We start from the raw sequence: 18,035 nt of genomic DNA, 5'->3' as shown, positions 1-18,035 counted from the left end.
GAATGATTAAAATAGTAAATATTAAAATACAACAACTTAAATTCAACAATAAAACTATCCTTTTTAAAGAAAATATAGGGGAAAAAATAAATCAGTTAAACTGCCAGAGGTGGTTTAAGTACTGTAAATTCTTCCATAATAATTGTACTGCAAGTTTAAAATACATAACCCATGTAATTCTAAAATGATTCTAACTACTGATTATCATAATACAGTTTACATACATAATACAAAATGCAAAATAATATGCCAATATACTTCATTCTATAACATCTTTTCTTAATTAAACATACATATTTTTTTCTTCAGCACAGTTCACTAACAGAGGAAAAATAACTGAAAAATAAATTTTCTGAATTTATTTCCAGATGCAAAGAAAATGTTGGTACCCCTAAGACCCTTTAAATTTTTTAAAGGTCTGAGGGAGGATTTTTGACAACTTAACAACAAGATCTATGTAGGATTCTTAACAGCTACTAAATTTCAAACATTTAATCAAAATTTAGTTATAGTAATACTAGGCATCACTTAATGTGGTAATAATGTCCGTGGCTATTCTGACAACATTAAATGATTACAAAAATATCCCTCAAAATAGCAGAAACTAATTTAATATAATTAGAAACATATAAATAAGTACTTTTACAGCATTTTAATTATGAATTTGCATTAACTTGCTTTAGGAAAATGCAAGTTTATTTATGAACTGTTTGTAACATTTCGAAAAATTATTTGGCCAATGCTCTACCCTAATCTTAATACTTAAATGCCATTCCATTCCTTATATCAGTATTTACAGCAAATTCACTGATTTTATCTTGCCATTCTTCAGGAAGTTTATTACAAGACGTGCAGGGGTTTGTTTCAAAAAGCTTCTGCAATATATATATTCTTGCATCATTTGTCTAAACGAGAGAGACCTATCTGATTGTTCTTGAAATTAACAGCTACTAAAAATCTGTGCCAAAACTAAGAAAAGTTTGCTTATTTTGCCTAATTTTAAATAATTGTCTAAAATAAAAGTTAAGCACTTTGGTGACTTAATCTCATACTTGCTGACATTTGTCAATATTTAAACAATATGTGAATGATAACGTTAACCACTATCACATTAAGCAGTGTCTACTGTATTTGAATATCTAAATCATTTGGCTGATAGGGATATGAAAATTTATTCCTAAACCTGAAAATGCAGTATATGTTGGATGACTATCAGTTAAAGGGTTTGTAAATAGTGTAATTACTGCAGTAATTGTATACAATGTAAAAATCGTTGTTTCTGGCATTCTCTTTATTGCTGTCACTAAAAAAATGAACCTATTTCCATATTTCTAAGACTGCTTAGTATCTCGTACGCAGTGAAGATTACTAGCACTTTTTTCTTCTTTCCACTACGACAATAACCAGAAGTGAATTAATTTCTTTTGTGTGGTCAGCATAAAGTAAAAATTTCAATAGATGCCTTTTGCACTTGAAAGAGATTTCCACAACTGCTTCCCTCCAACATTCCAAAAATAGATTCTCAAAATCATCCACTGACATCACTATCTCTCCATCTCAATTCAAATTCCAAAATTCATTCTGGGTACGAAGACAGTTGTAGAAAAAAGAGATAGAGGTCACTGCGCCACCCGTATGTTTAGCTAATTACGAGTTTTCAGCAGAGAGGGTTGAGAGGTTGATGAGAGTGGTTGAGAGAGGTATAAACCAGTTATCCTGTAATCTGTATATAATATTTGTACATAGTCTTCTCTTCATTAAACAGATTTAGTTAAAGGAAAGATTTGGCCAATAGAACACAAGAACTACCGATAATAGAAGATTAAGTTAGTTATTACAACAGTAACAGATATGCCTTCATCCTAACAGTTACATGCACGTAAGTTATTTAATTCATCTTCTGGCTATTTATGTATATTATGTAAATTCCATTTAGTATATTTTAATGTACTTTGTTATCTGTAAATATTTTTCAACTTTTATATTTAATAATTTTTTGCAAAGATTGCATTCTCTTTATTATATTTATAAAGATTACTTTGAATTAATATTGAAAGTGAGGGTGTCGTTGGACACTTTACTCACGTGAGGAAATATTACTACTACTCACCCTAACAATAATATCTCAAGTTTTAAAAAATTTATAAACAAAAGAGAACTGCCAAATTCATAATGAATTCTATATACTACATTAACCTAAATTCATCTCACCTTAAATCTACCTACTTTTCTTAAATTCAGTTTACTAGTTTGGCATCATAATTCTAACTTGAGAAAAGATGAAACACCTTCACATTTATTAATTATTAATTGATTACAGGTTGGTTTGTTCCTCTTGAAAAATCAACCAATTTTTTATCAATGACGATAGTAACTCAGTTTATTGATTACTTTTTCATTTTTGAATGTTTCCATTTTTAATTTTTCACGATTCATATTTGATGTTTCTTTTAAAAAATTTTTCAAGATTCATTTTTAAATGCTTATAAATTACTTCATTCAACTAAAATTGCACTAACTTTCTCAAAGGAGATAATATACTCAACAATGCATTAGTAAATGAATTATTATTTTATTGCTTTGAATCTTTTGCACAAATATTAGGCAATTTATTAATATATTTACTTTAATCCAATCTTTGATATACAGGGTGCGGCAGGAAAACTTCTTTATTTGAAACACGAGCCATCTAGCGACATTTATTCCAAGAAGGGTGGGGTGGCGCTCATTGAAAGGAGCGGTATCTGAAGTTTTATATCATGTAGGTTTAGTACCGATCATGCAGTGGACGAGAGAGAAGCGTGCGTTCTCTGTGGAGTCGTACTTTTCAAGTACTGCATTTTCATCCATATAAATTGGCAGTGGTGCAAGAACTTAATACGCGAGATTTTCTTTCAAGAAAAAGTGCATGCAAAGCTGTTCTTACAATACGCCTCATGATGCCTTTGTGTTCTTTAGCAATGAGGCTCACTTTCATCTTTCTAGCTGCAGCATGCATTAAGCAAAACATGCGATAATGGAGTGGCACGAATCCCCGAGAATTTCATGAGCAGCTCCTCCATACAGAACATGTGACTGTTTGGTGTGTATTGTCCAGAATAGGCATCATTGGACCATGATTTTTTGGGGAATATTTCCTTGGACGCCTTGTCTCCTTACGAAGCGACTGTCAATGGAAAGCGTGCTCGCCTGATTTAGCCCCGTGTGATTTCTTTTTGTGGGGCTATGTGAAATCTCTAACGTCCAAAGACCCTGGCTCATCTGAAGAACAATATTCAAGCTGCTATCGACAACATACCTATTGATATCCTGATAAAAATGGAAAGAAACTTCAAAACTCGACAATCTCAATGCATTGACAAGAACGGAGGCCACCTTAGCGATATTATTTTTAAACCGTAATAATAATAAAAAACTTTGTCGCTCTTTAACTGATATTGCTTATACTATTTGTATTATTCATTTAAAAAATAAAGTGGTTTCTCTGCCGCACCCTATATATATATACATACATACATATACATAAGGTTAAGAAAAGCGAGGAAATAATTCAATCTTGCAACTCAGCTGCAAAGGATTGAATTTTTTAAAAATTATTATAAATAGTTTTAAGATTTTTTATTAAAAAGATTATCCATCCTAGGAAAAATTATTTAGGGCATTAATATTGCCTCAATTAATTGGTAGCATTGAAATATGAAATTATGAAATAAAATATTAAAGCTAGAAATTTTTTTTCTTAAAACAGCAAATGGGAATAGGTTATAAAAGTTTGTAAAAATATAAATGCGAGTAACAAACAAAGCTATTAATCACCAACTGAGGATATAGTAATACCCTAAAAATTTTTCATATGATGGAATAATTTTTTAATAAAATTAAACAATTTTTTATAGATATATATGTGTAATAAAAACTTGGAGAGATTGCTGCCATAATTTGAAAGATGACACTCGAAGGAGAGGGACTTGTAGACAGATGTAGCAGAACTGAACGTAATCTTTATTGCTGCACATGAACTAATTATCAAAAACGTATCTTTCATCACACATGATCATGGTTGCAATACACACACCACAGTTTTCACTTTTTAAATAATGGCGTAGTTAGCAGCACACCAATGCACAATAAAATGAAACAGCGTCCAAACAGCAACAAAGCTGCAAGCTAACTGTGCATTTATCCAATCTGGCACTCTGTTAAGAGAAAGGTTTTGGTTTAAGGTTTCAGTTCTTAGAGTTTAGGTTCCGAATAACTATGACATAGGCGTTAGGCAAACTTTGTGGCATAGATTAATCTAAACATGACATTAAACATCTAAACATGACATTAATCTAAACATCCAGGGGAGTTATTACAATTTTTAGAATAAAGAGGGAAAATTAGGGGTTGCTGTTAATTTAAATTATAATTTTGATTTACATATTTTTATCTTACATATATATATTTATATGTAATTTCAGAATACATTTTCGTGTGCGCGTTTAATGTATAACGGACGGTATAAGGTAAAATTATTTAATTATCTATTTCAGTTAATGTTGATGATTCCGTTGTTCCTTAATCTTCGAATTGGATCCGGCTTATTATTTTTTGCAGACTGTAAAAGCAATTTTATAACAGTAAGCTTGAACTTTCGATTATGTCAAATAGAATTTCCAATGCTGGAGCTCCCAAAGGATCTAGAAAACGAAAGTATGTTTCGATGTCCATCAAACAAAAAACGAATTGCTACAAAAAATGGATAAAGGCATATCCTTTGTTTATCTAACCGTTTCGAAATCTGTTTATCAATTTCCCACTGCCCTGTGTGTGTGGGGGAGGGATGTCGCGGCGGGCAATGAACTGGAAGTTGATCTGTCAGCACTATCGTTATCTTCAGGGCAGATGTTTTTATTTTATTCGGCTTATAATTCCTTACTAAATGTAGTATTTAATCTCAATGTACTCCGTCTTTGATATGATTTAAATCAAATTCCTCCTCATTATAAATATCACGAATACAAATCAAATAGTTTTCTGGTTGCAATTTTCTAATTTCGGCTATGCGTAAGGTATGCTTTACACATGTGCACGTTGAAAGAAATGTTTAATAAAGTAAACAAATAAATATTAAGCTTCTTTTTTGTAAATTTTGATACCCTTTAGATCATAATTGCTCATTATTTTATAAATTATGGTTTCATATTTTTAATTTTATAATTTCTGCATGCTATCTTACCAGATTTAACCCCTTCGAGCCGGGTAGCGAAAACGCGCGCTTATCGTGGAGGCCGGCAGTGTCTTCCACGAGCGTCTCTCCAGGGCCAGGGGCTTTTTTGCTACTAAGCCTAAATCCATGAAATTTCCGAAGTATCAACGCATTGTTTAATAATGCTCTATAGAGTATTTAAACAGCTTATGCTTTATAGATATTTTTATATATATACTTTAATTACCTTATTTCTTGTTTAAATGCATATTTTACACATTTTATTTTAATTACTCACCATTTTATGACTTTTAACATTATCCATCTGAAAACTAAATATATTACTTAAAATTCTCTTTTCGTATGAAAAATTTTAAAACAGGGATCTACACACAGTCCTACGTTACATTCCTTGAACTCGTAATAACTCATTTGCCGTTTTTGAGGATTTTCCCAGGAATGTGAACAAACAAAGCATCGTCGTCTCATTTTCTTATCAGTCTCTTCTGAACAAAGTTTTGGAAAATGTCTTTCAGTTAATCTTTCAGAATCAATATCAGAATATCAGAATTTCAGAATCAATATCTGAAATATTTTGCATCATTTCTGCTATTTCATGCTCTGTTAAACATTTTCGATGCTTCGACATTGAAACGGTAAAAACAGAAAGAATTCACGTCTAACAAGATCTAATTATTTTCTAAAAACTGAACTGTAAACGGAAATACTCAACGCTTTAGCGCATATAAAACTTCTACTTACAATAAACAACTACCACGTGCGAATAAAGTGGGATTTAAAGAGACGTCATAAATCACGCCATTCGGAAACATTTAGTTCGTTTGTTTATATAATCAAAAACACGTGTATGTGAGTCATGCTTCTCTCATTTCGAGTAGAAGGTCTAATGTACATGTATCTGAAACCATATGGACATACAGTGCCATCTTGTGGCAGAAATTATAGTTTGAAAAACATTCCAAAGTACTGGCACAAATACGTGACAGTCGGTAGAAAACACAACAATGCTCTGGCACGCCTGCGTGTCAGCCGGTAGATAAGTGTGTTCGTTGCTGGCCGTATACGTGACAGTCGGCGCGAAGGGGTTAAACTGATGATCTTATAATCTGGAATCGCCGAAGTCCCGATGAGTCCGGATTAAAGACTTTTGACTGTAATAAATTGCTCTAAACTGATTTCAAAATTAATTCATGCCATATTCTTGTATAATGGTAATAATACATATAATGGAATTTACATAATGATTCAGCCAATAATAATTTGAAATTAGTAACTTAAACAACAAGCATAAAGCTAAACTTAAATAAAATCTTTCTGCAGCAAACTTTCATTTCCACATGTTGCAGACTCTTTTTCACTTTTCTACTGCTACATGCTGCTGCCTGTTGCTCTTTCTTCAGACGCATTTGGGAAATCTAAAATATAACACTGAGTTCTTCAGGAACAAGAGTGTCAACTGTGCTAATTTATCTGTGTTTGTTTGAAAAATGTCTGCCAGCAAAAGTAAAGTAACAAAAAAAAAAAAAAAAAAAAAAAAAAAACATTATATTGGTCATGACTTGTAATTACTTCTTTATGCATCTAACATGCCTTAAACATCCAAATCATTTCGATACAGGATTTATGTGTGTGAGGAACCCTCAACACAATACCTACTACTGGTTCAGAATCAGAATTTATATTGCCTACTGGTTTAGGATCAGGAGTATTTTATAACCTTTCAAAACTTGTTCCTTTTACCCTTTTCTTATACAAAGAAAAGTTGAAAACTATAATTTTTAAGAATAACTGTAGTTCATTATTATTATTATTATTATTATTATTATGGGATACTGCAGAATAATGCTGCGTACTGCTCCATTTCCCGTCACATACCTAAAAATACTGATGTAGTTTTTTAAGAACAAGGGTGTTTACTGTGCCAGTTTATCTGTGTTTGCTAATAATATCTGACAATGGAAATAAAGGAATATTGAATCGGCCATCAACTGCTGCAATATTTAATAAATTGTAAATGGTAACATTTAGTATTTAGTAACTCGTGAATGACAACACTTTTAGACATACATAAAAACAGAACTTTGCTGGTATTACAGTTCTCTGTAATATATAATATTACATGATTATAAATAAATAGTTTAAAACCCTCTTTATTTTATATGGTGTCAGGAGTCGTCTGCTTTAAAAATGGAAAGTTTCAAACCTCAAAATTTTAGAACTTCAAAATGGAAAGTTTAGAGAATTGGTTGTAAAAATGCATGTATTAAAACTGTATGATGTTAATAGGGATATAACTTTTTCAGTAGATGCAAGTTTTGAATGAATAGATGCTGTTTTATTACAAGAAAGTCAACCAACTACTTATGCTTCCAGAGCTCTAATGAAAATTCAGAAAAATTATGCTCAGATAGAAAAAGAACTTTTAGGTATTACTTTTGGATGTTCTAAATTTCATCAGTATATATATGGCAAACATTACAGTTGAAACTGACTATCGACCTTTAAAAAGCATAACTAAGAAATCTCTTTTTAGAGCACCTGAGCTACTGCAAACAATGCTGTTAAATTTACAAAAACATGATCTAGAAATACAATACAAAAAGGGGAAAGACTTGCTAATATCAGACACTTTCAGTAGAGCATATCTGAATACAACAGAAGAAGATGACAATCAAGATACAGAAATTGGTATGTTCATTCCAGCAACTGAAAGTGAATGTGATGCTACACTACAGTGTTTAAAGGAATATATTCTGAGAGGCTGACCAGTCAAAGTATTTTGGGACTACAGAGATGAGTTGACAATGGAAAATGACTTATTTTTCAAAAGAGGAAGGGTAATTATTTTTTTATCTATGCAAAAAGAGATGCTAAATTTAACAAGTTGACTGCCATGCGCATTTTACGCGGTTTGCCCATGACGCCAACTTGAAATTTTTATTATGCGATGTATATTATGTAAAAATATTACCTACAGAAGATAATGCGATTTATATAATCGTGCTTAATGCATCTTTCGTGGTGGGGGGGGTCATCGGTGACCCAACAAGGCACTGCAGACCATTTTTGCGATTTATAATTTAAATTTTTACGATTTATTATTCTTCAAACCATTATAGTAACACTGGTACTATTTAAAAATTTATCAGTATCAATATTTACTCTAATTATGTATTTTATTACTGGTCGCGTTAGCAGTCAACGGTGGCACCCGCGGCGCTGTACCCAGGTCGAATGCCGGTCACCGGTGACCCCCACAGCACTCAACATGTTAATTCATGAGAGTCATTTTGGGATAAAAATACGTAAAAAAGAGCTAGAGATGTTTTGTGGCCACTTATGAACAAGAGCAGGTAGAAGATGAAATTTCAAATTGCCCAGTATGCAATGAATACCAGAACATAAAGGAGCCTATGATACCTCATGAAGTTCTCAATTTACCTTGGTATAAAATTGGAACAGATTTATTGGAGATTAACAAAGATGCATACTTATTAGTTGTAGATTACTATTCCAACTTTTTTTAAATCTTCAAATTACTGGATACTTGAAATCAGACAGTGATCAGTTATATGAAATCTCATTTTGCAAGATATGGCATACCACTCATAGTGATATCTGATAGTAGGCCTCAATTTGCAAGTAAATATTTTCCAGGATTTGCCAAGAAATACCAATTTACATATATAACGAACAGTCCATACCACCAGCAGTCAAATGGATTAGCAGAGCATTCAGTAAAAACAGCAAAGAAATTAAGACACAATAACACGCTGAATAAATACTAATTCAGAAGTCAAACAACAAAAATCAGTGTTATATTTTCAAAATTTTCACAGGTTTAGTTTCGATGGTTTTACCAAACCACCATCCTCAGCTGCAAAACCGCAAAATGCGCAAAATTTTGCATTTTGCAGCTGAGGATGGTGGTTTGGTAAAACCATCGAAACTAAACCTGTGAAAATTTTGAAAATATAACGCTGATTTTTGTTGTTTGACTTTTGAATTAGCAAAGAAATTGTTAAAAAAAGCTCAAGCAGATCATGCTTATTTAGAATTGTTAGCTCATAGGAACAGTCATACTAATCAGATGTTAGGATCACCAGTTCAACGACTAGAAGATCAAAAACAATTCTTCCTACATCCAAAGAATTATTAAAGCTTCCATGCTGTGAAAAACATAAAAGAAAAAATCAACCAAGAAAGAACTCAGCAGAAGTCATATTATGATCATCATTACCATCATTAAGCAAATGAGATTGTTTTAGGGTATATCAAGATAATCACCAGTTGTAGAAGAAGTATATAAGCTGCCTGGATCATATATACTGAGATCAGGAGAAGCCATATTTAGATGAAATAGAAAAGACATTAGAGACACTAAAGAAAATAATTCAGCTGCTGAAGAGAATATTAGAGGAATAGAACAAGGAGTTTATGTACAGAAAAACAGATGTAAAATAATATCATCCCAGATATTCTCAAAGTTTAGAAGACAAACTACCGAACTTTGTTAATTCAAAAAACAAAGGACGATGAGCAAAGAATTACAACTCGGACAGCAATTAGAAAGGCGGCTAGGTATTTGGACTGAATAGAAGAGAAACTAGTTTAAAAATAAATTTTCACTCACTCACTCCAACCCCTTCCCAAAGACTTTTTTCTTCAACAAATACTAAACATCTTTTTTTTACATTTATTTACTTCATGTAATCAAAATAAAATACTGCAAACAGTAAATATTAGCCTCATTGTCAATTTTCTAATCTTAATGTTTTCTCATAGGTAAAAGAATGCACTTAAATGTAATTTTCTTCAGATTGAAATATTCTACTGTTAAAATTATTATTCCTTACAAGAACCAAGTTGATATAATACAAAAATAATGAAACGACTCTTCAATATTTATAATTATTGAAATTTTTAGCCAATTAATTTACCATTTCATTACTTGTTATAAGTCAGTTTTTATCATGACCAAATTAATATTATTTTGGTTGTTTTTATACATGCAATATCAAGAAAATATTTAAGCTAATCCATTATTTCATCAAATAAAATTAAACATTTATGATATAATTAATAATACCCACAGAACAAGTTTTTAAAATGTTCAAGAATTATATAAACTTACTATACTCTTCACTTATAGGAGGCATGAGTATTAAAACAAAAGTAAGGGGGGGAATACTAACCCTTTTCTTCCTTAATTTTGCTTCTTCATCTTCAATATTCCGCCTATCTAAATGATGGTGATGAGAATGGTGACGAGAATGAGAAGGTGGTTCTTCAGTTTCACTATGCTCTTTACTTTTTTCAGTTGTTCTTTCAAGCAATGATCCAATATCAGCTAGAGGATGATGTTGCTCTTGCATCAACTGCTGCTGCTTTCTAGCCTGCAAATTCAAGGCTAAGGCATCAATACGACTACCACCACGAGCTCCTCTTTTTTCTTTGGTCTTTGGTTGACCTGAAGGTTTGGATGTATTTGTTTGATTAGAATTATTATGAGAAATATTTGTTTGATTAGAGGTGTTTGTGCCTGATGAAGATGCACTCAAGTCAATTGGTGATGTTGGAGATCCAGCAGTGCTTGCTGGAGATTCGACAGGAGTACTTTTATTTTTCTGAGGTAATGGTAGAGGAGTAAAAGGTGTTGGAGGAGTAATACTGGGTTTGACTCTAAGATCTAAAGAGCCTAAGGTAGTTGACAGTCGAGGAGAAGAATTCTGATGTGCAGGAGGTGGTATGTTAGAAGATGCAGCAGGTACAGATGGAGCAGGAGAAGGCACACTTGGAAGTTGAACTTTTTCTTCAACATGTTCATCCCATATTTTATTCCTAAGAGAGGAAGAAGCTAAAAACTGTTGCACATGTTGCAGCTGCTGCTGATGGTGATGCTGCTGTTGTTGCATATTATGAGATAAAAGTTGCCGCAATTTAGCTGGAAAAAAAAAAGGAACACATATAAGCCCTGCATTTCACAATTAAATTTTAAAAATTTAATTTAATGTATCATTTGATTTGTAAAGGTACATTTATTTACATGACAAAATTGATTCAAAATTACTAATTTAATACACAATCACATAATTTGTATTTACTAATTTAATACAAAAATCAAAAACCTATGTTACACAGCCCTTTTAAGAATACTATACACCAAATTTTACAAAAATATCAAAAAATAAAATTATACATATCTTGTTCTAATTTAACATCCTTTTCTACACAATTTTTTTTAATGAACTGTATGAAGTAACTTGTGGTATGAAACTTATTATTTAGATTCATGTCACATTATTATAGATAAGTAAGATAAATAATGAAGATACAGAGCCATTTTCTAAAATAAATTACTAATTTCAACTATAAGAAACTAAGAATATTTTAAGGATACTCTGAAACTAAGTGCTAATGTGCTGCCAGGAAAAACAAGAATACCCTTGCCCCCCCAAAAAAACACTCTTGCTAATTAAAGTAGACACTATACACTATTTCTCCATATAATTTCTACTACTGTTCAGGCATTAATCATAATGTAGCACTAGAATTTATCAAAACAGTACAATGATTTGCATACCTTCCAAATCTTCACTGTAGTACTGAAGCCAGCATCCAACAAACATAAAAGCTACCTGCGGAAAATCTAAATTGTACGGGAATGATCCAATTGTTCTCAGCTGAAGGTGGTGAAAAATTATGCAGTGGCAGACACTAAGAGTGAGCATTATTATGAATCAAAATAATGTCCTGATAAGCATATCACATTGTTTGTTCTGGATCAAACGATTCAACTTCTTAATGCCTGCATAATGCAGTTTCTTAATATATATCTCCATTGATGAGACCAGCAAAACTCTATTCCTGTTCACCAAAACTGTGTATATGATTTTTTAAGCCGAAACGACTCAGTTTTTTTTTCTTTTTCTTTCTTTTTTTTTAACTGATAAAATGCACCTCCATCCCAGGGATCGCTGTTTGAATTCAGGAGTTGTATAGGCAGGGATGGTCGTAAAGAAATTCCCCCAATATATGAATCTCTAACTGCTTATCTGCTCAACCTATCCAAACAAAATTTCAGATATTCTTATTTGAAGGTACGGGTTTGAAATTATGATGATTTAAAACAAGAGCTCTTATAGTTACAGTGAAAAACATTTCCAAAATTTTTGACTGAAAACACCCACTTTTTTCTTACACAAATTGATCAGCACATTGAAAAACCATAAATGGGTTGAAATGAACACATATATGACAAAAATTGCTGACATAAAACATTTCTTGTTGAAAACCTTTAATATGCAGTGTGGGAATACTGTTTCAGGCATTCAAACATGCTAACAAGAAGACAATTACAGGGAAATAATGAAGTGAATTGATAAACCACTTTCATCTGAATAGGGAAAATGCTGCCTAGATAGCAACAGAAATTGGTGAAATCACAAGATGGGGGCCCATGTTCCATACATTCCTGCTGAAGTTGTAGAGGAAGTGCATAGTACAAGAAATATTGCCTGCAGTTTTGTATGTACCAAAAACTAAAGTCCTCAGCTTCTATATTCTGCTCTGTGGATGTTTCCTCACTGATTTCAGCACATTCAGATGATGGAACCTAAAGATGAGCAACACCATGTCGACTTTGTGAATCTTTTTTTCCTCCTCAGATATGATGAGAGCTGGTGGCAAGGATATTATGGACGGACAAACTAGGAATGTAAACTCCAAGAACTGCGCTTATTGGGCTAATGAAGATCGTCACAATATGACACTAGCACCTTTACACGAAGCTGAAGTGACTGCGTGGAGCAGCATCACAAGCGCATTCATTCTTGGTCCATACTTCTTCAAAGAGGTCACTTTCACAGTATGAAAATGCACTCAATTGCAAGTGCTCAGTATATAACATTGTTGCAGAATTACATAATTCCAGAATTGCAGAAGTGAAATGCTGTTTATGACATTGCATAGATGCAAGATGGTGCTCTCCAACAAGTCGCCACATGTGTTTGGCATATACTGTAACAGTGCTTTGGAGATCCACGATCCCCAACTTTATGTCCAGGGTTATTTGAAATCTAAAGTGTACACATCAAATCCATGAGGTTGTCAGAATTGAAAGTTGTCACTAAACATGGAGTTTACAGATTTCTCCTGCAATGTTACGTATATCATTGCTGTCAACAATCTCCTGCATACATTGCATTATCATCTGTGAAGGTAAACTCACTGAAACTGTAATTTGAATAAAAAATTTTTCCTTCTCCTGTGTTGCTACAGGTCCTTCACAGTGCTCTTCTTCACATACAGTGGATGGACAAAAATATGGAAACACCATGTGAAATACATGTTTGAAAAGAAAGATTGATTTTAATGAAATATGTAGGTGGCGCTGGCGTTTTTGACTACTGACGCCACCTATACAACTTCGTAAATGTGCTAAACAGTTCATTTGTTGTCGGAGTACTGTTATGTGAGGTTGTCATTGAATTATGTCAGAGTTAACAGACTTCGAACGTCGGCAAATTGTTGGAGCACGTACGGTAGGTGCTTCCGTAAGCAAGGTAGCCGAGGTGTTTATTGTTTCAAGAGGTACTGTATCGAAGATTTATTCCGCATATTTGAAAAGCGGAAAAACATCATCTGCTAAATCACAGCGCGGACGAAAGTGTGTCCTGGGTGATCGTGACAGACGATCATTAAGGGCAATTGTGACGAAAAATAAGAAGACCACAGCTGCAAAAGTTACTGCTGAAATGAATGTTGTGTTACCGAACCCTGTGAGTACCAAAACAATTAGAAGGGAGCTTCATAAACAGGGAATTGCTGGCTGTGCTGCAATTGAGAAGCCACTCATCAGTGATGCTAATGCCCGTAACAGGAAAAGGTGGTGTTTAAGTCATAAAGCCTGGACTATAGAGCAGTGGTAGCGAGTAATATGGTCTGACGAGTCTTCTTTCACATTGTTTCCCACTTCTGGCCGCGTTTACGTCTGGAGAACGCCATCTCAAGCCTATAATACAGACTGCTTGTTGCCAAGAGTGAAACATGGCGGGGGTTCTGTTATGGTTTGGGCAGCCATATCGTCGTTCTCTGCTAGCCCCATGATAACTGTGTCAGGGCACATGACTACCAAGACTTATGCGAACATTTTGGCCGATCGAGTTCATCCCATGGTACAAACTTTGTTCCCCGATGGTGATGGTGTCTTCCAAGACGACAAAGCCCCTGTTCACACATTGTCCAGGACTGGTTTTCTGAGCACGAGGATGAGTTGTCCCATCTCCCCTGGCCACCACAGTCACCAGACCTGAATATTATCAAACCTTTGTGGTCTACATTGGAACGGAAAGTGCGTTCTCGTTATCCACCGCCAACATCGTTATCTGAACTTGCCACCGTTTTGCAGGAAGAATGGTATAATATTCCCTTGGCAAACATACAGGAACTGTATTTATCCATTCCGAGAAGACTGCAAGCTGTTTTGGATGCCAACGGGTTTCCTACACCATATTAAGCAAAGAAATATGTTTTTTTAAAGGTGTTTCCATATTTTTGTCCAACCCCTGTATGTTTTACGGCAGCAATTTTTGTCATGTGTATCATTCCAATACCATTTATGGTTTTTCAATGTACTTATGAGTTCACAGGAAATCAATCATAGGATTCAATCAATGAAAAAACACAGCTTTATTTTAAAATCAGAAGATACATCTTTAATTTTTTTATGATAATGCAATAGCAATTTAAATTTCAGGTATAATATTTATTCCCTCATCAGAACACACGGAGATGAGAGAAGCACAAAAATCAAAGCAATGCAAGAAAACTCAATTTTACAATTTCATCATATTTTTTAACATAAAATACCACAATTGTTTTATTGAAAAAATAATGACCTGTTTAAATTCTGATAAAAAATATCATTATTATTCTGTATACTGCTATTCTATATGGATAGCTTTTTTTATTTCAAAATATGATCTTCCATCATAATAAAGAAAACATTACAGGCAAATCAAATAATTATACAAAATATAGCGATTGAACATAATCATCTCATTTTTTGAACTAAAAAAAATGTGTAGTTAGAATACACATACCTCGCTCAGCTTCTATTTCAAATCTTCTGCGTCTTCTCCTTCTGCGATGTTTAGAGGATTCTGTGATCGGCTAAAAAAGAAATTATATATTTTTTAAAACTTGAAAAAAGAATTAGTGTAAATCAATGTGAAACACAATGAGAGGGAGATGTCTTAAAAATATTTGCACTTACAGGAGTAGGAATATGTTGAAGAGGACTTTTGCGAAGAATATTAAAATCTGTGGGATTTGGAGTAGATATTTCAGGCAACATAGGTTCTCTTTGGGGAGTGTGTTCAGGGGTTGCCTGAGGTGTAACTTCTCCACTGTGACCTTGACTTGAAACACTGGGAACAGGAGAAGCACGATGAGAAACAGGGCTTGCAATTACTGGAGGGTGTGGAATAGGAGTTGTTGATGAAGGCACATTAGGGAATGTGGGCAAGAAAGTGTGCCTTATAATTGGCCATTCATTTTTCTCTACAGCATGGACAATATGCTCTAAACGAATCTGAAGTACTTTATCCTAGAGAAAAGATAGAGAAAAAACTTTAAATATATGGAAAACACCTTTGATTTTATTGCACAATGCATTTAACATAATGAATATAGAAAACTATTTTTTTTTTAAGTCAGAAATACACATACTGATAAAAAATACAGCAGAATTAAGTAGAGCAATCCACAAATGCTTGTAATCTACACTCATTTTTAAATATAAGTACACTAAATTTGAGTTCTCAGAAAATTTAGCATGGCTGCAAATTAATTAATTTTATTTAATAATTTTTTAATTGTTGTCAAGTTCTCTATATTTTAAAATAAACGTGAATTATGAATATCAGTAAATTTATAAATTTAAGTGAGTCTCTAGTTTTGACAGTATATTTAATTTTGAATTTATGTGGCAAATATGAATTAAAGAATTTACTTTACTTAACACTTTGAAAAGAGGGGCCTACACAGTGGAAAACCTTTTTTTTAGTGAAACTAAACTTCCAAATACTGCTAGTAATAAAACAGCACATGCTCGTGTACAGAATATTCTGTTAGTAAGGTCTGCACCAAAAATAATACTATACTGCCATTAAGTTTTCTTTACAGCATAGGGATTCATTTTAGTGAAAAACATTACTGTCAGTGTATTTGTAAGCAGTAGAATTTACTCATTATTTTTGTTTTAATTTCAGAGAACAAAAATTACTTTGAAAACAATTTTGCTAATAGTTATAAAAGAATTTTATATATAAAATACTTTAATGCATTTTTATTAGAAGTGGGATAAATCCTAAATTTTCTTGAATCTGAATCCCAATTGGATCCTCTTTATGATGCGGGCAATGTTTTCATGAAGCACATTAGGACCCATAATCCCTATAGAACAATCCTTGACATCTGCACGCATGTGAACATCATTGCAGACCAGATTCACCCATTCATGGCAACAGTATTTCTGGCAGGGGATGGTATTTACCAACAGGATAATGCAAACGTCAGGGAGTGGTTCGAGGAATATTCCAGTGACTTTCAAATCATATCTTGGCCTCCAAATGCACCTGATATTAATCCAATAGAGCATTTGTGGTCGCACCTGAAAAACCAAATTTGTGCTGTCATGTTACTCCTTCACAATGTGCAGGAACTGCAGGACCAGTTGGTAAGCACTTGGGCGAGATACCTCAGACTATGTATCAGCACCTTGTGGAGTCAATACCACGTAAATTGCTGGTAGTCTTGAGGGCCAAAGGTGGTCCTACATGTTATTAACAGGGTGGTTATAAAGTAATAGCTCTTGGGTGTATAACAATATACTAAAAGATATTCTAAAGATATACTAAAAGATATGGATTCCTTTTCGTGGCGAAATAGACATTTTTACAGATGGTTCTGGAATTGATGGGGGAGTAGGTAGTGCTGTGGCAATTTATTTTCATGGAACAGAGATAGACAACATGAGAACAAAACTTAAAGCACTGAATTCATTTTATAAAGTTAAACAAGAAGATGAATATTATAAATAATGTTGATATAAATCAGGTAATGACTATTCATGGGCATTTCCCAGCTTATTTTAATCGGTTCCGCCTACAGAATAATGATAAATGCTTTGCTTGTGATAAGTTTGGGAACGCCAGGCACTTCAACAATGAATGCACGCTTACCCGGAGTTACACTTATCCGGAATTTTAAGGAAGATTTTGAAAGATTTTGAAGAGACAATAATGAAGATTATAAATACGAACAAAGATAGAATTGGAATTCGGCACTGAGACTCAGATTTTGGACTTTATATGCTTTTTCTTATACTTGTTTTTTTTCTGGCCAGTCCCATTTTTGATCATACGGCCAGCTTGTACCGGCTAAAGGGGTCGGGGCTGTGCCCTTATAATAATAAAAATAATATACTAAAAGATAAACAATTTATTGTAAAAGGTTTTTTTTAAATGGAACACAACATGCCCTTCTATATTCTAATTTACTGACAATATTTTTCCTTAAAAAAGTACTTATTTGTATAAAATTTTAGCATGCCCAAAGAGTAAAAACTTTTAATTGTTAACTCTGAAATTTTATTTTTAACAATTCCTTTCACACATAAATTTTATGTTTACTAGTATTTTGTATTTTTTAATAATAATACATTAAAACATTACTAGGAAATCTAATTCTTTCACACACAAATTTTATGTTCACTAGTATTTTGTATTTTTTTATAATACAGTCAAAAGTCGTTAATCCG

The 18,035-nt window shown here is 33.0% G+C and overlaps 1 protein-coding gene across 7 annotated transcripts in view; it reads right to left on the bottom strand.

Moving 5' to 3' along the window:
• The window catches only part of LOC118190273 (uncharacterized), a 182,344-nt gene that overhangs the window by 6,923 nt on the left and 157,386 nt on the right, over positions 1 to 18,035 (bottom strand). For all 7 annotated transcript variants that reach the window (XM_085827602.1, XM_085827631.1, XM_085827618.1 and 4 more), the window contains 3 exons: positions 15,489 to 15,821; positions 15,316 to 15,385; positions 10,408 to 11,156 (listed from right to left, as the gene is read on the bottom strand). In XM_085827602.1, coding sequence (XP_085683728.1) covers positions 10,408 to 11,156; positions 15,316 to 15,385; positions 15,489 to 15,821 — 1,152 coding nt within the window. The remainder of the gene's footprint in view (positions 1 to 10,407; positions 11,157 to 15,315; positions 15,386 to 15,488; positions 15,822 to 18,035) is intronic.

This window comes from Stegodyphus dumicola, chromosome 1, assembly GCF_044657685.1.
Source record: "Stegodyphus dumicola isolate Sdum_Otavi_A_Nest chromosome 1, ASM4465768v1".
Taxonomy (NCBI): Eukaryota; Metazoa; Arthropoda; class Arachnida; order Araneae; family Eresidae; genus Stegodyphus; species Stegodyphus dumicola.
This window is presented reverse-complemented; position numbering and strand designations above follow the sequence as displayed.